The 23589-nt window shown below is 35.7% G+C and overlaps 1 protein-coding gene across 1 annotated transcript in view; it reads right to left on the bottom strand.

Moving 5' to 3' along the window:
- Positions 1–21719, bottom strand: part of HSPA4L (heat shock protein family A (Hsp70) member 4 like) — a 44256-nt gene extending 22537 nt beyond the window's left edge. Inside the window, exons 1-10 of the mRNA XM_016148099.2 lie at positions 21371–21719; positions 12082–12139; positions 10382–10522; positions 7628–7750; positions 5133–5232; positions 4631–4764; positions 2469–2713; positions 2266–2342; positions 1508–1659; positions 961–1067 (exon numbers count right to left, since the gene is read on the bottom strand). Of these exons, the coding sequence (XP_016003585.2) occupies positions 961–1067; positions 1508–1659; positions 2266–2342; positions 2469–2713; positions 4631–4764; positions 5133–5232; positions 7628–7750; positions 10382–10522; positions 12082–12139; positions 21371–21477 (1244 nt within the window). The 5' untranslated portion in view covers positions 21478–21719. The remainder of the gene's footprint in view (positions 1–960; positions 1068–1507; positions 1660–2265; positions 2343–2468; positions 2714–4630; positions 4765–5132; positions 5233–7627; positions 7751–10381; positions 10523–12081; positions 12140–21370) is intronic.
- Between the last annotated feature and the right edge of the window lie 1870 nt (positions 21720–23589).

The following is a 23589-nucleotide window of genomic DNA, read 5'->3' as shown; positions in this document are numbered from 1 at the left end:
AGTACTCAAGTTCCTACCACCATTACCTTTACTACGATATATTTACTTTTCATTTTAACTCTCCATACACTTTCTTTCCATTTTTTCTCTGGATCACTTATACCTTTAAATTAAAATAGTTTAAACAGTATTTCTTGCCTCAAAATTGACATTAACACATGCCATGCAAAACGTTCAGAGAAGATTGATAATCCATATTTACTTTATCCAGGTTTACTTTATTACACAAGCTATATTTCTGATATATATATATATTTCTATATATATTTCTATATATATCCCGGCAGCTCATGAAAAATACAAATGTCAATAAAAGTATGTAGCTCACAATAGTTAGAAATGCAATTTAATGACAAAGTACTTTATTTTTAGTATTAGAATGTTAAGAGAAGGAAATGTGTACAAGGATGTTCCTAATAGCACTGCTCAAAACAGTAAGAATATGACTTTAGAGTGTATTAGATAAACTAATTATGGCACACACAATTGTTGAAAAAATAGTTATTGTCTATTGGCATGGAAAGGTAATATATAACACATCTGAAAAAGCAAGTTACACTGAAGATATGCAGATGATCAATGTATGCATTAAAACAAGTGCATGCTTTTACTCTTGGATATTTTTTTAAATGACTGGATAGATACACACTTAGATGTTAACAATGGTTACCTCTGTAAAATGGACTAAGGAGGAGATGAGATATACCAAATGGAGGTGTTTAAATTTCTGTACTGTGATTTTTATTTGAAAATAAGGTTTCACTTTTATAATAAAATACTCATTAAAAAATATGCCATCATGATTTATAGGTTATACATTATTTTTATATTCTCTTTTTCCTAACAGTTTATTTACATGTGTTCAAAAATTTTAAGAAGTATTAATTCCTTGAATTTATAAAATTATGTTCGATTGGTTATTTATGACGAGTTCTAATCAAGGCTTTAAAAGTAACTCACCCAGTTCCATCTTCAAAAGAGGTCTTCCATCTTAATGTGATTGAATAGGGAACAATGTCCGTTATGGAAAATTCACGTACTTTAAATGCTGGTGAGAGAATCGCACACTGCAAATAAGATGTACACCATATTTAAATCAGCAAACACAAAATATACCCTAGGTTACCCTTAATTAAAGTCCTTATAATTAAACTATTAAATTTTAAAAATTATTGTTTAATGACAACTACTGAAAATTTAAGTGTTAGAGTACTCTTTCCGTGACTTTACAAAAATTAATATAAAGTATTTTTAAATCTCAAAAGAATTTTAACTGGGAATAATTACAAGAATTCATAAAATAAACTTCTTTCAGTATAGTTACTGACATATAATGATAGTTTAAAATATAAGTGGGATAGACACAAGACTTACTTTTCAGGAATACTTTCAATTTACTTTTAGCCTATTGACAAACGGTTGGAACAGATAATATTAGAACTACCTTTAGGCCTACCACTGTATTTCTGGCAAAATATATATTCTAAATAAAAGCTAATAATCATACCTGTAATGCACATCCTCTTGCAACAGCTTCATCAGCATTTAATGTGGTACTTATGTCTTTAAGAAAGAATTTAGTGATTTGTTCCTTTACTGCAGGAATTCGCGTTGCTCCCCCTACAATTTCTATACTACTTATGTCCTCACGTTGTAAATCTGGAAAGCAAAATGTTTTTAATTGAGAAAAATGAGATAGTCTTTATAAAAATGTGAAAAGTAGACCCTGGAAAGTATTTTGTAAAAATAGATTTTTGTATTTGCTCAAAATAAGAAAAGATAAAAACAAATTTTGGAAAAAGGCAAAATTTATTAAATATTAATTATCTATGTGTCAGGCACTGCATTTGTTCCAGATGATGGACCTCACGGGCTGTAAAGGGACTCTTCAGAATCCTTAATTTTCTAACGTTCATCTCACAAATTTTCACATAAGTTATGTTTAACTGATTACCAAAAACTTAACAAAAAGCAATCATGTCCCCATTTCTACTTAGAATCTTCTATATACTTACATATAAACACCTCCAAATATAACTAGCATTAGTTTTATAATGAAAACAAAATGGAACAGGAGTTCTCATAAACCTAGAACTAGTGTCCTACTCTTATGAATAAAAAATGAATTATAATCTTCTCTAAATGAGAAACACAAATCTTAAAAAAAAAAAACGCGTGAAGCTTTTATGGCTTTTACCATTTCCTACTCCACTCAAGTAACACCATGGCACAGTGTCAATGGTTCGTCCAGTAATTGCCACTTACTAGCTTGTTCCATTACTGCTTTCAATGGTGGTTCAACCCTGGCAAGGAGGGAAGCGCATAACTGTTCAAATTGAGCCCTGTGGGAAAATGAAATAAAATTCACTTTTTTGAGATCTAAAAATCAAGCACATTTTCTAAAATAATAGAATCTTAAACATTATAAAATAAGCAAACACTTTTCCAACTGAAAACATGCATGGTACCTGTTCATCTTACTGGAAACATCAAGGTCATTCATGAAACACTCAATGTTCAGTGGAAGGTCTGATGCATTTGCACTCATTAGCTTCTTTAGTTTTTCACATTCTTGATATAAACGCAACAAGGCCCGAGAGTTTTCTTTCACATTTATCTTATATTTGGTCTTGAACTCATCACAAAAGTAGTCTACTAAAGCCTCATCAAAGTTTCTGCCACCCAAATATGGATCAAAAGTAGTAGCCAAGACCTATTTAATTGAAAAACCAGAACTGAAGTTTCACAAATACAGATACTTTCAAAACAAACAAACAAACAAACAAAAAAACCTTTTAAAATTAAAATGAAATCGAGGCCAAAAAAACATCAAACTTACAGGGGTGCCAAATTTGGAATCACATTAACAATTATTTCATTTAGCCAACAGATTTACCTACTATGAATTATCTGCTTTAGGTTAAAGATCCACATATCATAATTTAAAAATAATTCTAATTCTCAAATAATTGAGTACAATACTTAAACCTTCATCATTTCATACCCTCTGGTTCTACAATAGCGCTGAACAGGTAAGCCAAAAACTAAGTTTAAAATCAAAAAACTGTCCTAAGCCAAGAAAAGCTGGTTCAAAGATTAAATCTAAAACATGATTAACATTCAATTTATAGATCAAGAATTAGGCCTTCAATTATTTAAAACAAACAAAAATCAAACAAAACAAGGCTATTTTTATAAAATACAGGAGAAACAAAAGAATACATGAGAAACCAAAAAAAAAAAAAGTGAACAGAGACAAAAATTTAATATAGTAAGCCTGTTGAACAGTAACCCCCCGCTAGTGGTCAAGTGGAAGAGGAATAGACAAAACAAGTCAAAGAACTTCGACACAAGAGCTCTTGAAAACACAGAAGACATCAAGTTGAGTCTCTCTCCCCAGGTTTGAAGACACAAATGACTACCTGTAATAGTGACTACTAAAAAAACAGAATCCCACTTTTTCACAAGGATGGGTGGTATAATAGGGGTAAACATGACATGTGAAGGTAATCTGATTGGGATGTCATCCCATAGCTTAGCATGGAGAATCCATGGATACACTTCTCAAGAGGTCCAGTATTACCCAAAATTAAATGCGAAACTATGTTGTTATGTGACTAGTGCAGACATGAATCCTTATGGTGAGAAAAGCCATAGCTTTTATCAAATTTTCAAAGGGTATACAATCCAAAAATTAGAGATCTCTACCAAAAGATAACTACTAAAAAGGAAATAAAATGGTCTTTTTAAATTAAAATTCAAGACTAAATACCAAGACTTAAATCGTTTTACAGAAACTACTTAGTATTCAGTGTGAGTCATTTCCCTTTATTTTTCTTAATTACAAGGATATTATTATAGGACTATACACTGTTAGACAAAAGGGTCTAAAAGGTGTTGGATAACTCACACCTTTTCATATTCTATATAACTTCTACACATATGCGTAATGAAGAGACTATGTAAGTCTGGATAAAATAATCAATGTAAAAATGAATATAAAACCAAATATAGGCCTACGGCTATGCCACCCTGAACGTGCCCAATCTTGTCTGATCTTGGAAGCTAAGCAAGGTCAAGGCTGGTTAGTACTTGGATGGGAAGCCACCCAGGAATACCAGGCACTGTAGGCAGAAAACAAACAAACAAACAAACAAACAAACAAATATAAACTGCAAGAAGATAAGCACATAGAACTAAACAATGTCATATTGTAGAAAATTTAGATTAGGACTCCTGGATAAAAAAGTTTCTAAAAACAATGAAACCAATTTTGAAAATGTTCCCTAAGTATATTTATGGGTAAATATGTAATTTATGTTCCCTGGCTGACTTAACACCTCAAAGATAATACAAATAGCTAATGCATGTTACAGTATCCACTACAAGGCATTCTGAGCATTTTATATACAATAACTCATTCTGTCCCCAAATATTCTATGAAATAGTTAGTTATTGACATCATCCTAAGGCAAGAAACCCAGGGTTTAGGGAGGATAAGTAATTTGCTCAGGGTCACAGTTTTTAGGTGGCAGAGCCAAGACTTAAACCGAGAGATCAAGGTTCTCTATGTAGTTTTACATGCTCTTAACCATAACAACTAAATATTATGAATCATTTATTTACTTACTTTAAGTTTTCCTTTGTTAAAAGCACAAATTGAGACTTGATAGGCAGAATGTCCCATATCAATGAATATTACATTTCTTGGTTTCTCATCTAACGAAGGAAGATCCTGTTTGTAAATTCCATATGCTAGTGCAACTGTGTTAAGAACAAAGAATTGAGTTAATTCCAGCACAACCACGTAGAAAACAAAGAAATCACTGTGATACTGCACACTTTAATACATAGTAGAGTAATACAAATTAATACGTTTCAAAGTAACATTTCATAATTTGCTTAATGTTTCCAATTTCATTTTTTTTTTTACCTATCTACAACTCTAAAATATTAACAATTCTTACGGCCAACATAGGACATGTTTAATCTCTGCCAAGATATTGTACTCTAAAATGAAAAGCTTATAAGAACCAGTCCATAATAGTTAAAAAAATAAATCCTACGTATTAATTGGAAAAAACCTATAACAGTATTTTTCTGACAATGATTTCAAATCACATATTGCTTACCTGCAGTAGTTTCATTCATCAATCTTAAACAATTTAAACCTGCAACCTGGGCTGCAGCCATCACAGATCTTCTCTCAGCATCAGTGAAAAAGCTAGGAATCTGGTATTTAAAAATAATAATTAAGTATATTAATCTGATGTAGATTGTATTTAAATATTCCATAAGTTGAAAAATGTAAAATAATTGCACTAAACTTGTGCACAGCTTAAGACAAAGAAAGAATGGTGTTCTAATTAAATAAACGAGAAAATATACTTGCTTTTCTTTTTTTTTTTAAGTTTGTAATTCTATGCTATAAAACACTGGCCTTTAAAGTACAAACTCAAACAGTTGGAACAGTTGTTAATCTAAATCCTCTTTGTGTTGGTCTGGCCTATGAAAAAATATATTTGTTTGGCTTTAACCATGAAAAATTAAAAACCAAACAGTCTGTTAAAATGAGATTGGTTAAATATAATATTAGGTATATCTATATAATAGACTCCTACATAGCTGTTAGAATCAGGTAGATCTGAACTGTCACTGAATAGTATCTTTAATACATTAAAAAATGCATGTATAACATGATCTCCTTTCTGTGTATATACATGCCATGAGAAGACATTAGTCTGAAATGTTTACAATAGTTATATTTCAAAGGGACGGGGAAACTAGATAGCGGAGGACTCATGATGAGTATGTGTTTCTTTTAAGATCACTAAAAACATAAAATATATTTCTAATAAAAAATAAATACAGGCTTAAACTTAAAAACATAAAATATATTTCTAATAAAAAATAAATTCAGGCTTAAACTTATAATTAATATTTACATATACTCAGTTCTATCACACTAAGAAATAATTTGGTTCGGTCTACAGATTTCTAAAAAGCTAATTAAGTACATTCATGTACAAAATAACAAGGGGTTCCTCCATTTCTTTTAAAATTGACTTTACTGGGGTAACATTGGTTAATACAATTATATAATTTTCGGGTGTACATTATAATTTAACATCTGTATATTCTATTGTGTGTTTACCATCCAAAGTCCAGTTTCCTTCAGCTATCATATATTTGATCCCCTTTACCCACTTCAGCCTCCCCCTACCCCCCATATTTGACCCCTTTTACTCCACCTACATCCCCCTCTCTTCCCCCATGCCCTATCCTCTGGTAACCACTAGTCTATATTCCATGTCCATGAGCCTCTGTTTGTTTGCCCTGTTCCTTTGTTGCTTTTAGGTTTATATCCCACATATAAGTGATATCATGTGATTTTCAATTTTTTCTGCCTGGCTTATTTCATTTAGTATGATTATCTCGAGTTCCATCCATGTTGTCACAAATGGCTGTATTTCATCTCTTCTTTGGCTGAGGAACATTCCATTGTATATATGTACCACAGTTTCTTTAGCTAAGCTATCACAGGACACTTCGGTTGCTTCCATGCCCTGGCCATTGTGAATAATGTTGCTACGAACACTGGTCTGCAAATATCTTTATGGATATGATTTTTTAAGTCTTTGGGGTAAATACCCAATAGAGGGAGTGCTGGATCATGTGGTAGATCAATTCTTAGTTGTTTGAGGAACCTCCATACTGTTTTCCACAGTGGCTATACCAATTTGCAGTCCCACCAGCAGTGTGTGAGTATTCCTTTTACTCTGCAGCCTCTCCAGTATTTGTTATAACTTGTCCTATTGACTATAGCCACTCTAACAGATATGAGATGGTATCTCATTATGGTTTCAATTTGCATTCTCTAACAGCTAGCAATGCTGAATAGCTTTTCATGTTTGTTGGGGGCTCTTCCAATTTTATTGCTTTTTAAATTTAGAAATTTCATTTAACACATATTAAAAACAGGAATATAACTTAAATTATGATAAGATTGTTTATCCCGATTTTGGTATTATCATTCTGACGAAACTCTAAATTATATGGTTCATTCTGACGAAACTCTAAATTATATGGTTCATTTAAAATTCACTGAGCATTTATCATCAGATACTTTTCTAGCCACTAGGAAGAGAGTAGTGAATACAACAGAGAAAATACTTCCCCTAATAAAGCTCACAATGTGTCAATTGCACTAATTACAAAGTTAATAATGGCCAAGAAGTTCATAATGCTGGCATTAACATCGGGTATGAAAATAAAATCAAGTATATTTAAATAACTGGGGGTGAATTTAAATTTTAGACGGATTTTTAAAATTTATACTATTCCAACATATATTTTCAAGTGGCAGAATAATAGAAGAGTTACGAGCACTTAATAATAACCTCAAAGTGCAAGAGTGGTGGCGCTGGCAAGGAGAATATGCCAAAGAGAAGCTGAAGAGTGCTTCCTGTAAATGAAAAGGTATGAAGAGAGGAGAAAACACAGTATAAAAAGGATTTGGTACTATCTGTGGCACCAATCTTGGAATGTAACCCACATGGCTAAGAGGGGACTACTGTACACTGGAAAATATGATTCAAGAGTATTCAGTGCCTGAAGTAAAACTTACTGAAATCACACAGTCGGCCACCGGCTTCTTTAAAGCATTTTCTGAAGTCTCTTTAAGCTTGGCCAACAGCATTCCAGTAACTTGCTCAATTGCAAAAGGTCTCTCTTCTTCTAAGTACCGTACCTAAAACCAAAAGTTGAGATATTTATTGAGTCATTTATTCATCCAACAAATATCCTGTGAACATCTACTCTATACATAATGGACAGAGAACAGTGAAAAAGGCAAAGTCCTAGCTCAAAGTTATATTCCAAAAAAAACTGTTCTACTATCAAAATCCCTTTTCTGAAGTTTCAGTGCCTAACACACAGTATTAAAACCAAATTATTTTCAGATGTATCTTCACATGCTCCAGATTCCCACCTCCCACAAAAGAAATTTTTTTCAATCAATATCCTAGCTAATGAATAAGATAAAATAACCTTTCTTTTGAAAGCATAAGTCTTCCTGGGTTTAAAATGAACACTTTAGTCCTACAGTTTTGGGGAAAGGAAATGAAAGCATCAAGGGGAAAAAAGAAAAAAGAAATGTATTACTCCAAGGTTTCTGGGGATAATTATAAATTAAACAATAAAGATGTATATATGAAATTTAAAAATTATTTTTAGATCAAATAACTATTTAATCTTAATTGTCATGAGTTATTTAATCACAATAGACTACACTGCATTTCAGCACACAATGGAACTTTACAGAACTTCTTGACCAAGGAACACGAGAAGACCTGTGCTTATTCAAGTAATCAAACCATTTTATAATGACAACCACAACATTAATAACACAAAGTTACCTTAGAACCCACATGATGACAACATTTAGTTGAGGAAAAGGCCATGTCTGTTACCTCTGTATGGAGTGAATAATTTTATTCTATAACACTAAACTTTGGAAGATCTTTAAAGAACTTCTTTCTCAAGTAGCACAATGTATGTATAAATGTGTTTGCATATGTCTACATAATGTTATAAGATTTACTTTGAAACAGACCTAAAATTCATATCTGTCTATAAATCAACTTAAAAGTTCAGAACCCAATATTATATAAAATTAATAAGTGTGGGAAGATATCACACACTAAAATAAGGGAAAATTAATCAAATACCATGGTGTTAGTCTGATTATAGGAGGCACAATATAGTATTCTTTTGTATAAGAATATAAAGTTAGACGTAATATACATCAAAGTATATTCAAACAAATGTCCAAAAAATATATAAATCAAAAGATCTTCAATCTTCAAAAAATGAGGAAATGTAGTTCAAAAGAGGACTGATATGTTTTCAAAGTCTTTTACATGCAATCATTATGACTATATAAAACCAGTATCACTCAAAAGTCAGGTTTGGCTTTCTTTAAAAAATTTCTTTCTGTTTTTCTCAAACTACTTAGAAATCATGATTTTTAATTTTCTTTTTAAGAAATAACAACAAAAGAATTTAGTTTAGAATAAAAAATTGCTTCTCATGGTCATTAACCAGAACTCATCATATCTAAACGATATCTAGATATTATTCTTTATCTCATTTATTGCTATCATAACCCATTCAGCTTCCTATCCAGCAATCCTTGACCCACAAATTTCACCTAAAATATGGCTTTACAATTTGTCTCCTTGTCTTTAATCTCTCATGGTGTATTCTTCGAATTATTTTAACAGCCTCATGTCTTATTATAATTCATCATGTATTCCATAGTCTAAACCCTCTCTCTTCTAAAAATGGAAATATGTGCATATCCTAAAAATATATACTGTTTAAAATTAGTTATTAAAATAGCTTTGAATATAATTCATATAGCATAGAGTTCATCCTGTTGTGTACAATACAGTCGTTTTTAGTATATCTACAAAGTCATGCACTGATCAACATCAATTATAGTATATTTTCTACTACCCTAAAAAAAATCCTGTAGCCATTAGCAGTTACTACCCATTCTTCCTTCCTCTTAACTCCTAACCACCACATATCTACTTTCTGTGTCTATTGATTTGCTTGGTTATGGACATCTATACAAACGGAATCATAAAACGTATGGTCTTTTGTATTTGGCTTCTTTCACTCAGCATGTTTTTAAGGTTCGTCCATGTTGTAATACATATCAGTAGTTCACTCTTTTTTCTGATCAAATCATATTCCATTGTACAGGTTTACCATACTTCATTCACTAACCAGTTGATGAGCACTTGGGTTGCTTCTACTTTCTGGCTATTATGAATAAGGTTACCATGAACATTCACGTTCAAGTTTTTGCATGCACATATGGTTCAAATCTCTTGTGTACACACCTAAGAGTGAAATTGTTGGGTCGTGTGTTAACTCTGTTTTGAGGTATGTGAGTTTTTTAAGAATCAACAGAACCATGTTTTTATTAACCAATGTATAACTTACTGTTTCAGGATGTAGAACAAAAATCTACCATCCATCTCTTACTTGGAGAAGGAAGAAGAATTTGCTTTCATACTTCTAATATGTTATAAGATTCTTCTAAATTAGAGAAAACTCATGACAATTAACATACTTTTTCTAAATCACATATGCCACCTCTGCCTTTATCCCTTAAAAATTTACCTCTAAAAGTTTTGCAAATAATAATCATTTTTCCTTGATAATAAAAGTGCTTACTACAAAAATTGCCTGTATCTTACCATATACGTACTGCTTCCAGAGGAAAAAAGTTAAATTACAAGTAGGCAATATTATCATATTTAGTTTCTTAAATCTAAATCTACGTTTGCACTGAGAACAGAAAGCTTACCTTAACTCCTGCACTTCCATTAGGCATCTTCTGCAACTCATAGGGAAGCCTGATCCTTTCAGTTTGCACAATAGGATCATCAAATGAGCGCCCATGAAGCTTTTTGAAGCCATGAATTGTATTTCTTACATTCGTGACTATCTGTTGGCAGTAAACATTTTAATTTATCAATTACTTAATGAATGTAGAATAAGCAATATGCTAATACTTGAGAACCATCAAGACTCTTTATCGTTTATACCCAAATTCAGAATTACACACATTCGTTCTTCTGGTATCCAAAGAATAGTAAAATTATGCAATAAGAATGAGTGTATCTTACTGATTGCCCCCCACACCCAGTTCTCCTCTTATCCTAGGAATGTTAGATTTAAAATTAATGTCTTCAAAAACGAAAAAATAAAACAACTTAATTTTTTTCGAATAATAAAAATATATCTACGATTCATCATTTGGTTTTCCCTAACACTTTGGCTCTAAGAATTAGAATTACTGATTTTCTTTCCACTTTCATCACTGCATTTTTATTTAAAATACATGTTTCATTATCCCATTTTTCTTTTTTTCGGGATATCTAATTCATGAAAGCTCTCATGTCGCTTCTACTGCTAAAACTTGCTCCTAGGCTAGTAAATTAAAACTCTTCCCATGTAGCATGGTGCTAAGTTAAAGACTCTTATTTTGTAAATGGCTTGTATTCTGGCTATGTAATTTTTTTCTTTAACTAGACCAAGTACTTCCAACTATAGAATATTACTAACATCCAGTTGTTGCCTTCTCGGTAATCTTTAAAAGCCAAATAGATCTCGATCTTCAATTATTAGATGAAAACTGCAGGAATGAATTACCATGTTGGTTTTTTAGCTCTTCAGGAGAAACAGCTTTACAGTTTGCTTTCTCCAGAGACTCTGATATCTATTATACACTTAGATCAGCCAGAATACAAAAGGCAAACTTTAGTGAAGGGGTCATTTTAGCACAAACTCAATATCTTTTATGTACGATATTAAAGTAGAAGCTAAAACATGAAAGTATAAAATAAAAACAAGTAGAATATAAAAATTGTTAAGCAAAAATTCTAGATAAATGAGTCAATTATTCCTATGAAGCCACAAAGAAAAAGCCTCATTAAAGAAAGTTACTTAAAAATGAAAAAGAGAAGACCCAGGTATATATTAAAATGTAAAAAGGAATTGTTAAAGTCTTTTGGTTCAGGGCAATAAACAGAATCCAAGTAAAATGAAACTATAACATGGAACATTAAAAGTGAATGTGTTACCACAAACATTTCAGAAACCTAAAATTTAAACACTTAGATTCCATGTAAAGCAGTGGAGGCCACACTGGGTTATTCTGGAACTTAGTTCCTCCATTTCCCACCTTTTTTTCACCAAGACACTGCTCACCTGTTGTTGAAGTGTATGTTCTCATAGGATACCCTCACGAAAAGTTACCAGAGAAAAACTGATGTCATATGGTGGTAAATTCTAACTTCGCAAATAAGATGATTTTTAATAAATAAAATTCAAGAAAATATTTTATAACCCAAAGCAAAATATATCTAATAAAATACAAAGATTTAAGATCTGTTATGTTTTCACCATTCTCTTTTTCACTCTTAATTACAAAAAATGGGAATTTAGTTATCAAGATTCAGTTAATTCTTTTGATAAATCAAAACATTTACAGTAATAATTTACCTGGCTCTTAGCTGCATTTCCAATGGCTCGAGTTCTTGATCCTAAAGATATACAGGCCCTAAAGAAGGAAAAACACAAAGTTTGTTCCCATGGTATTTTTATATCAATGTGCCATTATTCTGCTTCTCCTTATACAAAAGGTAAATTTCAAGGATTAATAAAATCATGTATTATTTAAAAAATAGGTTACCCCAAATCAGAATTTTATATATTTTTAAATTTTCAAAAGTAATGGAATAGTGGTCAGAAAAAATGTTATAATCTTAAAGAATGTGCAAATAGGTGGCAATATTATACTGATCTCCCAAATTGTTTTTTAAATTCTATTGATCTAATCTATGACCTACTAATGAAATTAACTGTATTCAGTAAGGACAGGCTGCTTTGATCTAAATTCTGGCTCTACCATTTAACAGCTAAATAACCTTGTGAAAATTACCTATTATTTGCCTCAGTTTCCCATCTAGGAGATAGTAATGGTCATATCTACTCACAAGATTGTGTGAGGATTAAGTGAGTGAATGTAAGTAAAACCTTTGAACAATATGACTGCTGTTTTTACTACTGCATTTGTATTAATTCTGCTTACAAAAGCAAGTATAGAGTAACAGTATCATCAAAATGCCATTTTGATATGATTCAAGAAAGTATTCCCATGATTTCAGTTGGAACTACAGGTAATTGTGCATTCAACAAATAGTTATAGGCATTGTGTGTATACTAGCTACAATCATTATCTTCGGAGAATTTATAGTCTGTTGAAAAAAATCAACATACAGAATAGGATTATCAATGATCCTAACAAATAATCACTTCTAGATGATGAGGCTTAGGAAAAGCAAATAGAAGTGATTTCTGAATTAAGACTTGAAAGAAGAGAAAGCATTTTAATATGTCACTTTTGCTGAGAAGGACATTTCTAATATGTAGATATGTTTATTTTCAATGACAGCCACAGTGATCCTCTTAAAGACTAAGGTCATAAGATTCCTCTGCTGAAAACTCTCCAATAGTACCCTGTCTCACAAAGTAAAGCTTAAGTCCCCCGACAGCCAATAAAGCCATCCAAGCTGTCCCTTGGCTGCTTTTTCCTGCAATTTCGACCTGGTCTCCTTGCTATTTCTAGAATAGGGAAAGCACGTGTCTGCCTCAGGGCCTTTGTACCTGCTGTCCTCTCTTTCTGGAAAACTTTTAAATATATCCGCATGGCTTGTGCTCTCACTTCTTTCATGGCTGTGCTCAAATATCAGCTTATCAGAGACACCTTTTCTGACTGTCTTATAAGAACAACATTCCTGCTCCTCCCCAACAAAAATATCTCCTAATGTTTACCCGATTAAATTTTTCTCCACCATGCGCCACCATTTACTAACTGTACCACCATACTGGGCTATGACCTCCATAAGGGAAGATAATGTATGCCCCACTGCCTTGATCCTCACTATCCAATATGGTAGCCACCAACCACATGTGGCTAGTAAAATTTAAATTGACTAAAATAAAAACTTCAGTTTCTCATCATTAGTCACACACATTTCAAGTGCTTAACACCCACATGTGGCCAACAAGTACACAGAAAACGGAATATACATAGAACAGAACCAAAATACTTTAGAATACAAAGTTCTACTGAGTAGAACTGGCCTAGATCATTATCTGGTACTAACTAGATGAATGGAAACACGGCTCCTAAGGGAAGTGCTTATTTGGAAAGTAGGAAGACTAACTTGGCTAGTTTCATAGTACACTTTGACAGACAGCAGCAGGGTCAGATTATACAGGGTCTCGAATAACAGATTATAAATTTATTTCAGTAGGTAATGGGAATTCATTAAAGCCTTTTGAATAAAAGAGAGAACGCTCACGCTTATATATAATACAAACTGAAGAGTAAAGATCCTAGAATGGTGCTTTTCAAGGGTTGAATGAGATTCTCTTATATTGGGGACCACTGAATTTTCAGGGACGTCAAGCAGTTAGGTTCATTTAGTTGATTTAACAGATGTTTATTGAGTACCTATTATTTGTCTGACACTCTGTCTGTTACTATAGATATAACAGTGAGAGAGAAAGACACAATTTGGGCTTTCTCAGAACTTACAATGCCATAGACTCACACAAAGGAAAATAAACTAAGTGCTACAACAGAGAGTGCAAATAGTGCTGTGGGAATAAACAGCAGGAATTAACCTAGAGGAGGAAAGTCGGGAAAGGCTTACTGGAGGAAATGATGAGATCTGAAGAAAGAGTAAATGATGATGAGATGGAAGCAGGGAAGAGTTTGGTGGAGATCATTTTGACTATAGTGTGAACTGATGGAAGGAGAGCTAGAAGTTATCGGTAATCTTTATCAGGATGGTGGCAGCTGAGACAGGAGGAGAAAGAATTAAGAGATACTTGGGAGGTAAAACTCAAAGGCCTTGGTGATGGACTAGATCTTCACTGTCAAAAACGGTAGCTACCAGACACATGTGGCTCTTAAGCCCATGAAATGCAGCCAGTCTGAATTGAGATGTACTTATTCTAAGTGTGAAATATACTCTTGACTTTGAAGGTTTAATATTTAAAAATTGTGCAATATCTCATTAATTTTAAAATACTCATTATATGTTGAAATAAGATTTTGGATATACTGAGTTAAATCAAATATATTAAAATTAATTATACCTGTTTCTTATTTTTTTAATGTAGCCACTAGAACACTTAAAATTATGTGGTCACATTACATTTTTAGTGAATGATGCTGGAATAGATTAGAGAAGAGACAAGGATCAAGAATAATGTCCAGGTTTCCAGTCTGCAGAAGAGGGTAGATAGTGATGCCATTTGGTGAGACAGAAAACACTGTAAGAGGGACAGGTTTGGGGAGGGATCATCATAAGTTCTATTTTGGACATGTTGAAATTGAGGAACTTCTGCAACAGCCACACTATATAATTAGAATTAAAATGTTAAAAGTGATGGACAGATGCAGGATGATGAAACGTTCTCTAATAGTGATCTGGTAAAAACAAGAAAATAAGGATATAGCAGGAATCAGCAGATTCAGTGACATCTTCACATCTCTTGCAAATAACTCCCAGATTCAACACAGTCTTTGCCAGGGTAGACATTTACATACCCAATTAAGGCAATCCATGTGGATGGTTGACATTCCATCCTAAAACTCACCAGAGAAAATATAGATTTGCCATCTTTTGGCCTACTTATAATCTTTCTTGCTACTCCATTTTTTTGGACACATTTCTGAATACTTTTAATTTTTCAATATTAGACTACCATCACTTGAGTGCACAAAAAATCTTATTCTTACATTGATTCTCAAGAGCTTCTGTTATAACACTAGATCCAAATAAGACCAATTCAACTATCATTTATTAAGTGCTAGATTCTTTGAAATATGCTTCACACATATATCCTTTCACATTTTCTGACATTCTCTTTAGTTATGAATAGATATTTAAAAGCTTAATAAATTTTATGTTATAGCTTAGAAATACTCAGTGTTTCAATACACAGAAAACCATCCTCACATAGCTAATAGTCTTCAAACTCCTTTCTTCCTTCAATTTCCTGTCAAAAAAATTCTAGGACACAACCATTAAATAACTATCTGTGCCAAGGATTTCAGAAAAATTGAAATGAATACCTATTTACACTCAAAACTTTCATCTAACTTCAGTAATACCAAGGGAAACAGACACATCATACTACATATTAGGTGCACATGTTTTTATAGAAAAGTATATTCAATTGTTATCCTAATGCATATCATACAATGCATTGATATTATACTTTTATAGATTATTTCAACTACTATTTAGAAATTCCACTTTATACCTGAAACAAATGAGAAGGAATGTTTACAGTGCAGCTTATATCTGTGATATCCAATCTGACGTTGCCACCATAGCAGTGGTCCCAGATTCTCTGAGAACATCACAGAACTCTAAACAAGCAAGCAACATTTCTAAATGCTCTTTGTTACTTTTGGTAGAGAAGGGGCATAAATATCAAATGACGGTATGTTACTTTAAGAAAGTTTTATTTGTATTTTTCCTTAAAATTTAAGATTCATTTTTTCCTCTAACACCTATTTTTATAAGGCTGAGTGTGACTGGGTTGGAGAAAACACATACTGCCAGCAGACTGACACTTCCACGTAAGAGGTCAGCATGCCAAATATGTTTGTTTCTTTGTTAATTTCCACTACAGATTCAAAATCCCTTGATTTTACCACTTATACTTTAAAAATAGATCAGTTACTACTTATAGCGTCTTCTGCTATCATTGAGTAGACTCTAAGAAATACAATAACTCAATAATGATATGAGAGGGCAATCAGCTGGTTTAAATCAAAGGGTCAGCTCCTTGCATTGCCAGTTTGGCTGCACAAACTAGTTTCAACTATGGTTGCCAAAATATCCATAAAGGATTTCTCATCCTTGGCACTGATAATTTGGGCCAGACAATTCTTTGTTGAAAGAGTGAGGCTATTCTGTGCACTGCAGTACTTTAGAAGCACCCTGGCCTCTACCTGCTACATACTGTGGCATTCCCACCAAAAATACCTTCAGATATTTTCAGATGTTCTCTAGGGGGTAAAATCTTCTCTAGTTGAGAACCACTGACCTATAGCATCATTTTCCATTTATCGTTCTATGGAACATAGTTCCTTAGACATTCGAATAAGCTGGTAAAAACATTCTTGGAGTATTTCAATGGATATAATAAACACATTAAGGGATCTGAGAAGTTCTGCAGTAAAGAAAACATCTGCTTATTATTTCCCAAGCTTGGCTATCTGGACAAAAGTTGCCCTAGAAAGGGGTGGAGGAGTGTTCTCAAAAGGCTGATTGTTGCCATTTACTTTCTAGCTTGCTACTTAGAAAAATATACTACTTGTAGGCCTATATATTTAGTAATAACAAAAACTTCCCAATCTTGCAATATGAACTATGGATAAACATTTTAACATACAGGAATAACAAAAACTTTTAGTAAGCATAATTCATAAATAAAATTAGTTCATAACTTGAAACCATTAAGAGAAATCACACAGACATTTACATCGGTAAACAAGTGAATTAGATACATTAAATTAGATATTATTTAACTATAAGATTATTAGATATATTATTTGAAAATCTGATTATTTTATAATCCACCATTTCAAAGGCAAATAGCACACAACAATTTTAAAGTTCTTTTGATTATGACTGCCTAGACCAAGTGTTTGCTAGTTATGACTTGCCAGTTATTTTTATAGTTTTATCAAAATACTCATTTTGTACTGTAGTGACCACATACCACAAGGATGACCAATGGTATGTTAAACACTTTAAGCTAAGATATCATGTAATCTGTACATATCATTCTTCGCCTTCTAGAAACTTTTTAGAGTTTCTCATCTATGAATTTAAGGCAATGACTGTAGATTCATTTTGTTTTGTTGTAGATAATATTCATACTAAAACTTCACAGTCCTAGTTTTAGAATGCTAAAATGTGAGCCATCCACTCATCTCACAATTTCATTTTAAAAAAGTGAAGATGTTCACTGAATTTTTGTTTGTTAACAGTGAAATAATTTGAACTTTTCACTAACTGCAGTGTACCTATCAATGGACTAGTATACAGTCATTAAAAAGAATGAGATAAATTAGAGCTACATGTACAAGTTTGAGATGTCCACAGTATGTTTATAGAAAAGCAATCACAAAATATGTGAAATGTAATGCTACTTTTGTTAAAAATTAAGAATAGAAAAACATCTGGGTTACGTATGTATACTCACATACTTGCATCTAACCACGAACATGCACACTAAAGTGTAAGTGGTGGTTAGACAGGGACAAAGGGGGAGATTCGCTTTATGTGAATCTTTAGTATTTAAAATCTTTTAAATCAAAGTTCATGTAAGCTCATAGTAAAACATACAAACCAAAGGAACTCGTGTAGTACAAAGAATATGTAATTAAAGTAAAAGTCTTTCTCTCCCCCTAAACCTCTATCACCATAAAAAGTCTTCCTACCCAACTACAGCCACTGTTAACCTCTGAAGTTTGGCGCTGTTGACATATACAAAGTTTTAATATCCAAGTAAGTGATTTCTACTTTTTTGCACTGAAGAGAACATCTCACATATCTGAAATGAAGTGTTTAAATATTTTCCCATATTTTCAGATTATTCATGCACTGGTAAAGAGGGAAAAAGAAATGAAGACAAAACCAGAGAACTGAATATTAAGTCTGATCATACAGGATTCTGATAAAGCAATACATCTAATAAAAATCTCCTAAAATAGTTTTCATTTAAAAAATCCATTTTCCTTAATGTAAAATATGTTCATAAAAATTCAAAACATTATACGTTATGTATTAAAAGTATACCCTCCAATGTTAATTGTTTATAGTCTTCTACACTGCTTGCCTTCATGTTTATACTAACATGTACCCTTTTTATGAACTTTTTAAAACAAAATAAGACTTTACATATTCTTAAAATAACTTAAAAGCATAAGACATTTTAAAAGAAAATAATTAAAAATTAGTAAAAAAAACAGACGAGTTTTTTGATATTAGAGCAAAGATACGTCTCTGTACAATAACTGCCTCGCCACATAATTTATCCCTTTGATTTTTACATCCTCATTAACGTAGTCTGTATATAGCATCCTTATGCCAATGGATAATGGAAGGACATTGGGGATATAAGCACTCCAACTTGACAGAAGGTGAAATCCAAAGAATCAGCAGGTTATATCACTTGTCCTTGCTCCCTTAATTATAGGCCAAAACTTACGCAATTACCTTTTCCATTAAACCACCCTTCTTAGTTTATACACGGTAACCTCCCAAGGATACATAATCAAGTATGTTAAAGAATAAAACAAATGTGAAAATGTACGGATGCCAAAAGCCAATAAAATTGAATATTTCTTTCTTCTTTTCTACAGGATCCTTTCATAATGCATTTGAATCTTAGTAAATAATACCTGTGCCACTATTATTTTGATGTCAGCAACTGAAATATGGAAAACAATTTTTTGTAAAGCTATGTTTATACGCATATATAATTAAATAGTGCGGTTCATTAGAAAAGTTAGTTCCCCTAATAGTTATGTCTTTTGCTAGATAGGCGTTCAATAAATAAGTATACAAGGATCAGAATGGGTCATGTTTTCACTCAACGATTTAAGGCCCACAAAGTAACAAAACAGTGTAAGAGCATGGATTACAGTGAAGTATTAATATTAGTTCAATACGAATAAAAGATACATTCCTGAGGTAAATGGCAGTACACAGTCAAGGAAAGAAAGGCAGAATTGCTGATGAAAGCTAATTATGAATATGAGCCTTCTATCTTAGGAAATTTCTAGTTTGTTAGGCTCAATGAACCTAGATATTAGTAGTGGCTCTCTTACACACACATCAGAAATATATTAAATCTCAGCCACACAGAATTAGCCAATGTGTCTAAGAATAGCAACAAAAAGAACTTTAGAGGACTGGAATGAGCAGCCAAATTTTTAAAGAACACTCTTTGTAAGTCTAGCCAGGCTCTTTAAAGAGTCATGCACTCACTACTAAAATTGCAGAGTCTAGAAATGCGGTATTTGTCTTACAGTTCTGGTATCTGATATTTTAGTATAAAGCTTTAAGGATTAGGAGAATGTCCATCCTACCCCTCATTTTTTCTTCATAGGTTAAGTCCCTAAAGCCAAAGGATGCCCCTATTAACCTTTACTGAAAGAGAGTGAAATTTCCTAGTTCTTTTCTGGCAGAAGCCCGTATCTGTTTTGGCTTAAAACAAAATCTTATAGAGATGAAGTCACAACCAGTTCACAATTACTGCTTCAGCCTCTTGTGCATAAAAACCAAGAAAAGGTGTAAAAAGGAAAAACAAGAGTTCTAACAGTACTATGAAGATTAACTGACCTATGATCATATATGAGAATATAAAGATCCAAAATTTCAATAGAAATGCAATCGATACATCTGGAAAAGGTGATATAAAACCTTCCAGAATATTCTTTCAAAGAAATCAAAGCACAAACTACTTCAAGTAAGCTACTCTTCAACATATCCTGGATATATTAAAAAATTATTCATAGAATTATACTAATTTAATTATTTAAAGGCTTAACAATGATCTTGGTTAAGATTAGTCTTATATTAAAAGTATTATATTTTGGACCATTCAGAGGAGTCAAACTAATATGGTTAGTTACCTTTCCATAAAAAGTAAGATATGAACAGTTGGTTTCCTCATAAAATTACCTGTAACAGGAGCTTACAATAAGCCAATTTTTCATATCCCTGCCTTAATTATATTCTTTGCCAAAAAACTTCCCAGACCAGAGAAACAATAGAACATGTGGGAGCATGTTTCCATGACATAATGCCACTCCTTTTAAGTCTTTCACCAAAGGTTCATAATAGAATGACTCCACAGTCATGTTTATACAGAACAGTCGCCTCTGACTCTCCAATAATTAAGTCTGTACAAATACACTTTTGATAGGTTCTAACTCCACCACTTTCCATTAAAGGACGTGCCTCACCAATACAAGAAGCCAATGACTCCCATCCCTGATTTCTCTCTCCATTAACGCACCACTCATTAACATACGCTCCTGGAAACCGGTCCATTATCTTAAATTCTCAAGGACACTGGGGTAAAAAGCCCTGCACACCTCCATCGCCTCTCTTAGAAAGAAAAGAAAAAAGAAAAGAAAACGAAAGGCAGCCAGGCTTTCTGGTCCAGATGAACCTCCAACTCTTAAGATTCCATTTGTTACTTTTCTGTGAGAAAGCTGTCACGCAGAGAGAGAAAGGGAGAGCAGGAAGGGCGGAATGAATGCGGAATTCTTCCCTCTGCTAGCGGGGGATGCCCGCCCGCGCGGCTGATAATCCCTAAGCTCCACTAGAAGTAACCAGAGATCCTTCTCCAATGTTCGGGACGTGGAGGCGGTCCCGCACCAAGCCCTTTCCGGAAGTAAAGCAGGGCCGGGGGAGAACCAGGTGTGGGGTGCGGGTACAGAATGGAAAAATGCGCAAACTAACAGAGCCAAGTCCCTGGCCCTTGAAGGGAGAGCAGCCTCGCGGAGCAGGCAGTCCGACCCCCACTTGGGCTCGCCGACCAGCGGGCTCTCGAGACCGCAGCTGGTGGGCTGCACCTGTCATCTCGGGGCTCGGCGCGCATCCCAAGGCAGGAGGAGGGACCAACCAAAGGTTCGGAGAAAACGTTTCTTAGGGCCGGGGTTAGGACCAGACGAGGCACTTACGGGGTACATCTGTCGCTGTACTCATTGGCGATGGTCTCGATGCCGCCACTCCTCGCTACAGCGATGTAGCAGTTGAGAAAGCCGAGGTCAATGCCAACCACAGACATCCCGCCGCCTGATGACCGGGGTGATAGTGCTGAAGCCTCCCGTGTGGGGACCGCGTCCTCTTCTGGGTTGCTGCTCCTGGAATTGAGGCTCCTACGATAAGCAAAGGAGAGATGACCCGTAGTCGCTACGCATTCAATCTATAGCAACGCGTCGAGCAACCGCGGAGGAAGTGCAGGCCGCCGCGCCGCAGCCTGCGCCGCCGGGGTCTGTCTCCACTGCGGTTCGGCCGCCACCAACCGGCAGTTACTGGGGTCTGCGCCTGCGCGCTCGGCCGCCGGGGAGGCGCTCGAGCCGCTGCTCCGCGCCCGAGGCTGCGCCCCACCTCGGCTTCGGCCGCTTCCGTCAGCGCTCGGGCAACGGCTGCCTGAGGAGCTGCGGCTTCGAGAAAGATCTGGAAAATGGAGGCGGCTGAGCCAGCCTGTGGAGGGAGGGCAGAGAAGGAGGAGCAGGGAGGATCAGGGAGGAGGAAGACGGGAAACGGCGTGTTTCGCTCGCCCTCGCGCGGCGGCTGAGTACAGTGCGGCCGCCGCTCGACCGGGGGGCTCTGGAGACACCCTTGGGTGCTGTCGTCCACGAGAGCCGCGCCCGCTACAGACAGGATGCTGCCGAGGCCTGCGAGAAGTCGGGCGCCGGCGCGGGGCGCCTCCGAGGCCGCCCGCTGCCCGGGCACCCACCCGCCGGCCTCGCCGCCCCCGGGGGCCCGCGCGCCGCCCGCAGCGCTCGCAGTGGCCGCTGCCCGCCGGCCGCCCGCTGCCCGCCGCGCCCCGCTCTGTGAGGTGGCGCCCATTGTGCTGCGCGCCCGCCGGGCCTGGCCTCGCCACCCGGGCGGCCGCCGGCCCCGGCGGAAGGGAGTCCTCTTCGTCTTGGGGGAAAGCCGACCCGACAAATTGTAGGCTTCTTTTTTCCCCTCCTTATCAGGGCCTTACGTACCCAAAACCAAACCGTCAAGAAACAAAAGCACACTGACAACCCTGCCTTCGTGCCACTGCCTTCACACCATTCCAAAGACGCGGCCGCCCCCACTAACCCGACCTCAAGTGGCCTGATGCGTGTGTCACTGTGACACCTGGCGGGCCGGGGCGTCGCCGCCAGCCTCTGCCAGGGAGGAGGCCCAGCAGGCCCAGCCGCCTGCCCTTTTCACTTGACCAGCACCTGATGCCCGTCTGAGGCTTCACCGAGTTAGGGTTCACACTTACGAAGCCGCGCTGTCCTGTTCCTCCTGCTTCGGTTCTCCATGGGTTTCCTGTTCCTTCTCGTCCAATTTCTCATGGGTCTCGTCCTCCTTCTCGCCCAATTCTTCATATGTTTCATGATCCTTCTCACCCAATTCTTCGGATGCTTCCTGTTCCTTACCCAATTTTTCTGGTGTTTCCTGCTTCTCGCCCAATTCTTCTGATGCTTCTTGTTCCTTCTCAACCAATTTTTCTGGTGTTTTCTGCTCCTTCTCGCCCAATTCTTCGTATGTCTTCTTCTCCTTCTCGCCCAATTCTTCGTGTGTTTCTTTTCTGCTTGCTGCGGTCTTGAAATACGCTCTTCTACCAGATCTTTTAGTACTCTTACTGTCCCTCTTTGTCAACTTCTTAAAAGAATTTATGCTTTTTACTAATAGCAATGCTGCAAAAGCAGCAGCGGCAAGTGTGGCTATAGCACCGGCTGCTGTTGCTATAAGGGCTATGAAATCCATCTTCAAGGGCAATACTGCGGAAAACGGAATGTACAGTATCGTCTCGACTCTGGTTTCTCTACGCTAAGGAGGCACACCTCTCCTCCCTTCCACAAGCAGACAGAAGTGGAGGCTCCCGGTCGACCCGTCGTCAGGGACACTGCGGGCTGGGCGGAGCGGCCTCCCGGCAGGCAGTGCGTCGAAAGCAGAGCAGGGATTGGGCACTGGCTCTCAACAGAACCCAGGGCTCTAGCCCAACCTGGTGAGTGGTTCAGGGCTTTGACCCTCCCTCCTCAATGGCTTCTTCGGCCATCATCCTTTTAGTCCCGCCACCATCTAGATTTATTCCAGAATATCCTGAAACGCTCTTAGGACCATTTATCCATGCTTTCTGTCTATAAAACTTCAGGATGTGAGAATGATTCTTCTATTAAAAAAAACAACAAAC

The sequence above is a fragment of the Rousettus aegyptiacus genome, unplaced genomic scaffold, assembly GCF_014176215.1.
Source record: "Rousettus aegyptiacus isolate mRouAeg1 unplaced genomic scaffold, mRouAeg1.p scaffold_m13_p_16, whole genome shotgun sequence".
Taxonomy (NCBI): Eukaryota; Metazoa; Chordata; class Mammalia; order Chiroptera; family Pteropodidae; genus Rousettus; species Rousettus aegyptiacus.
The sequence above is the reverse complement of the archived record's forward strand: the minus strand, read 5'-3'. Positions and strand labels throughout refer to the sequence as shown.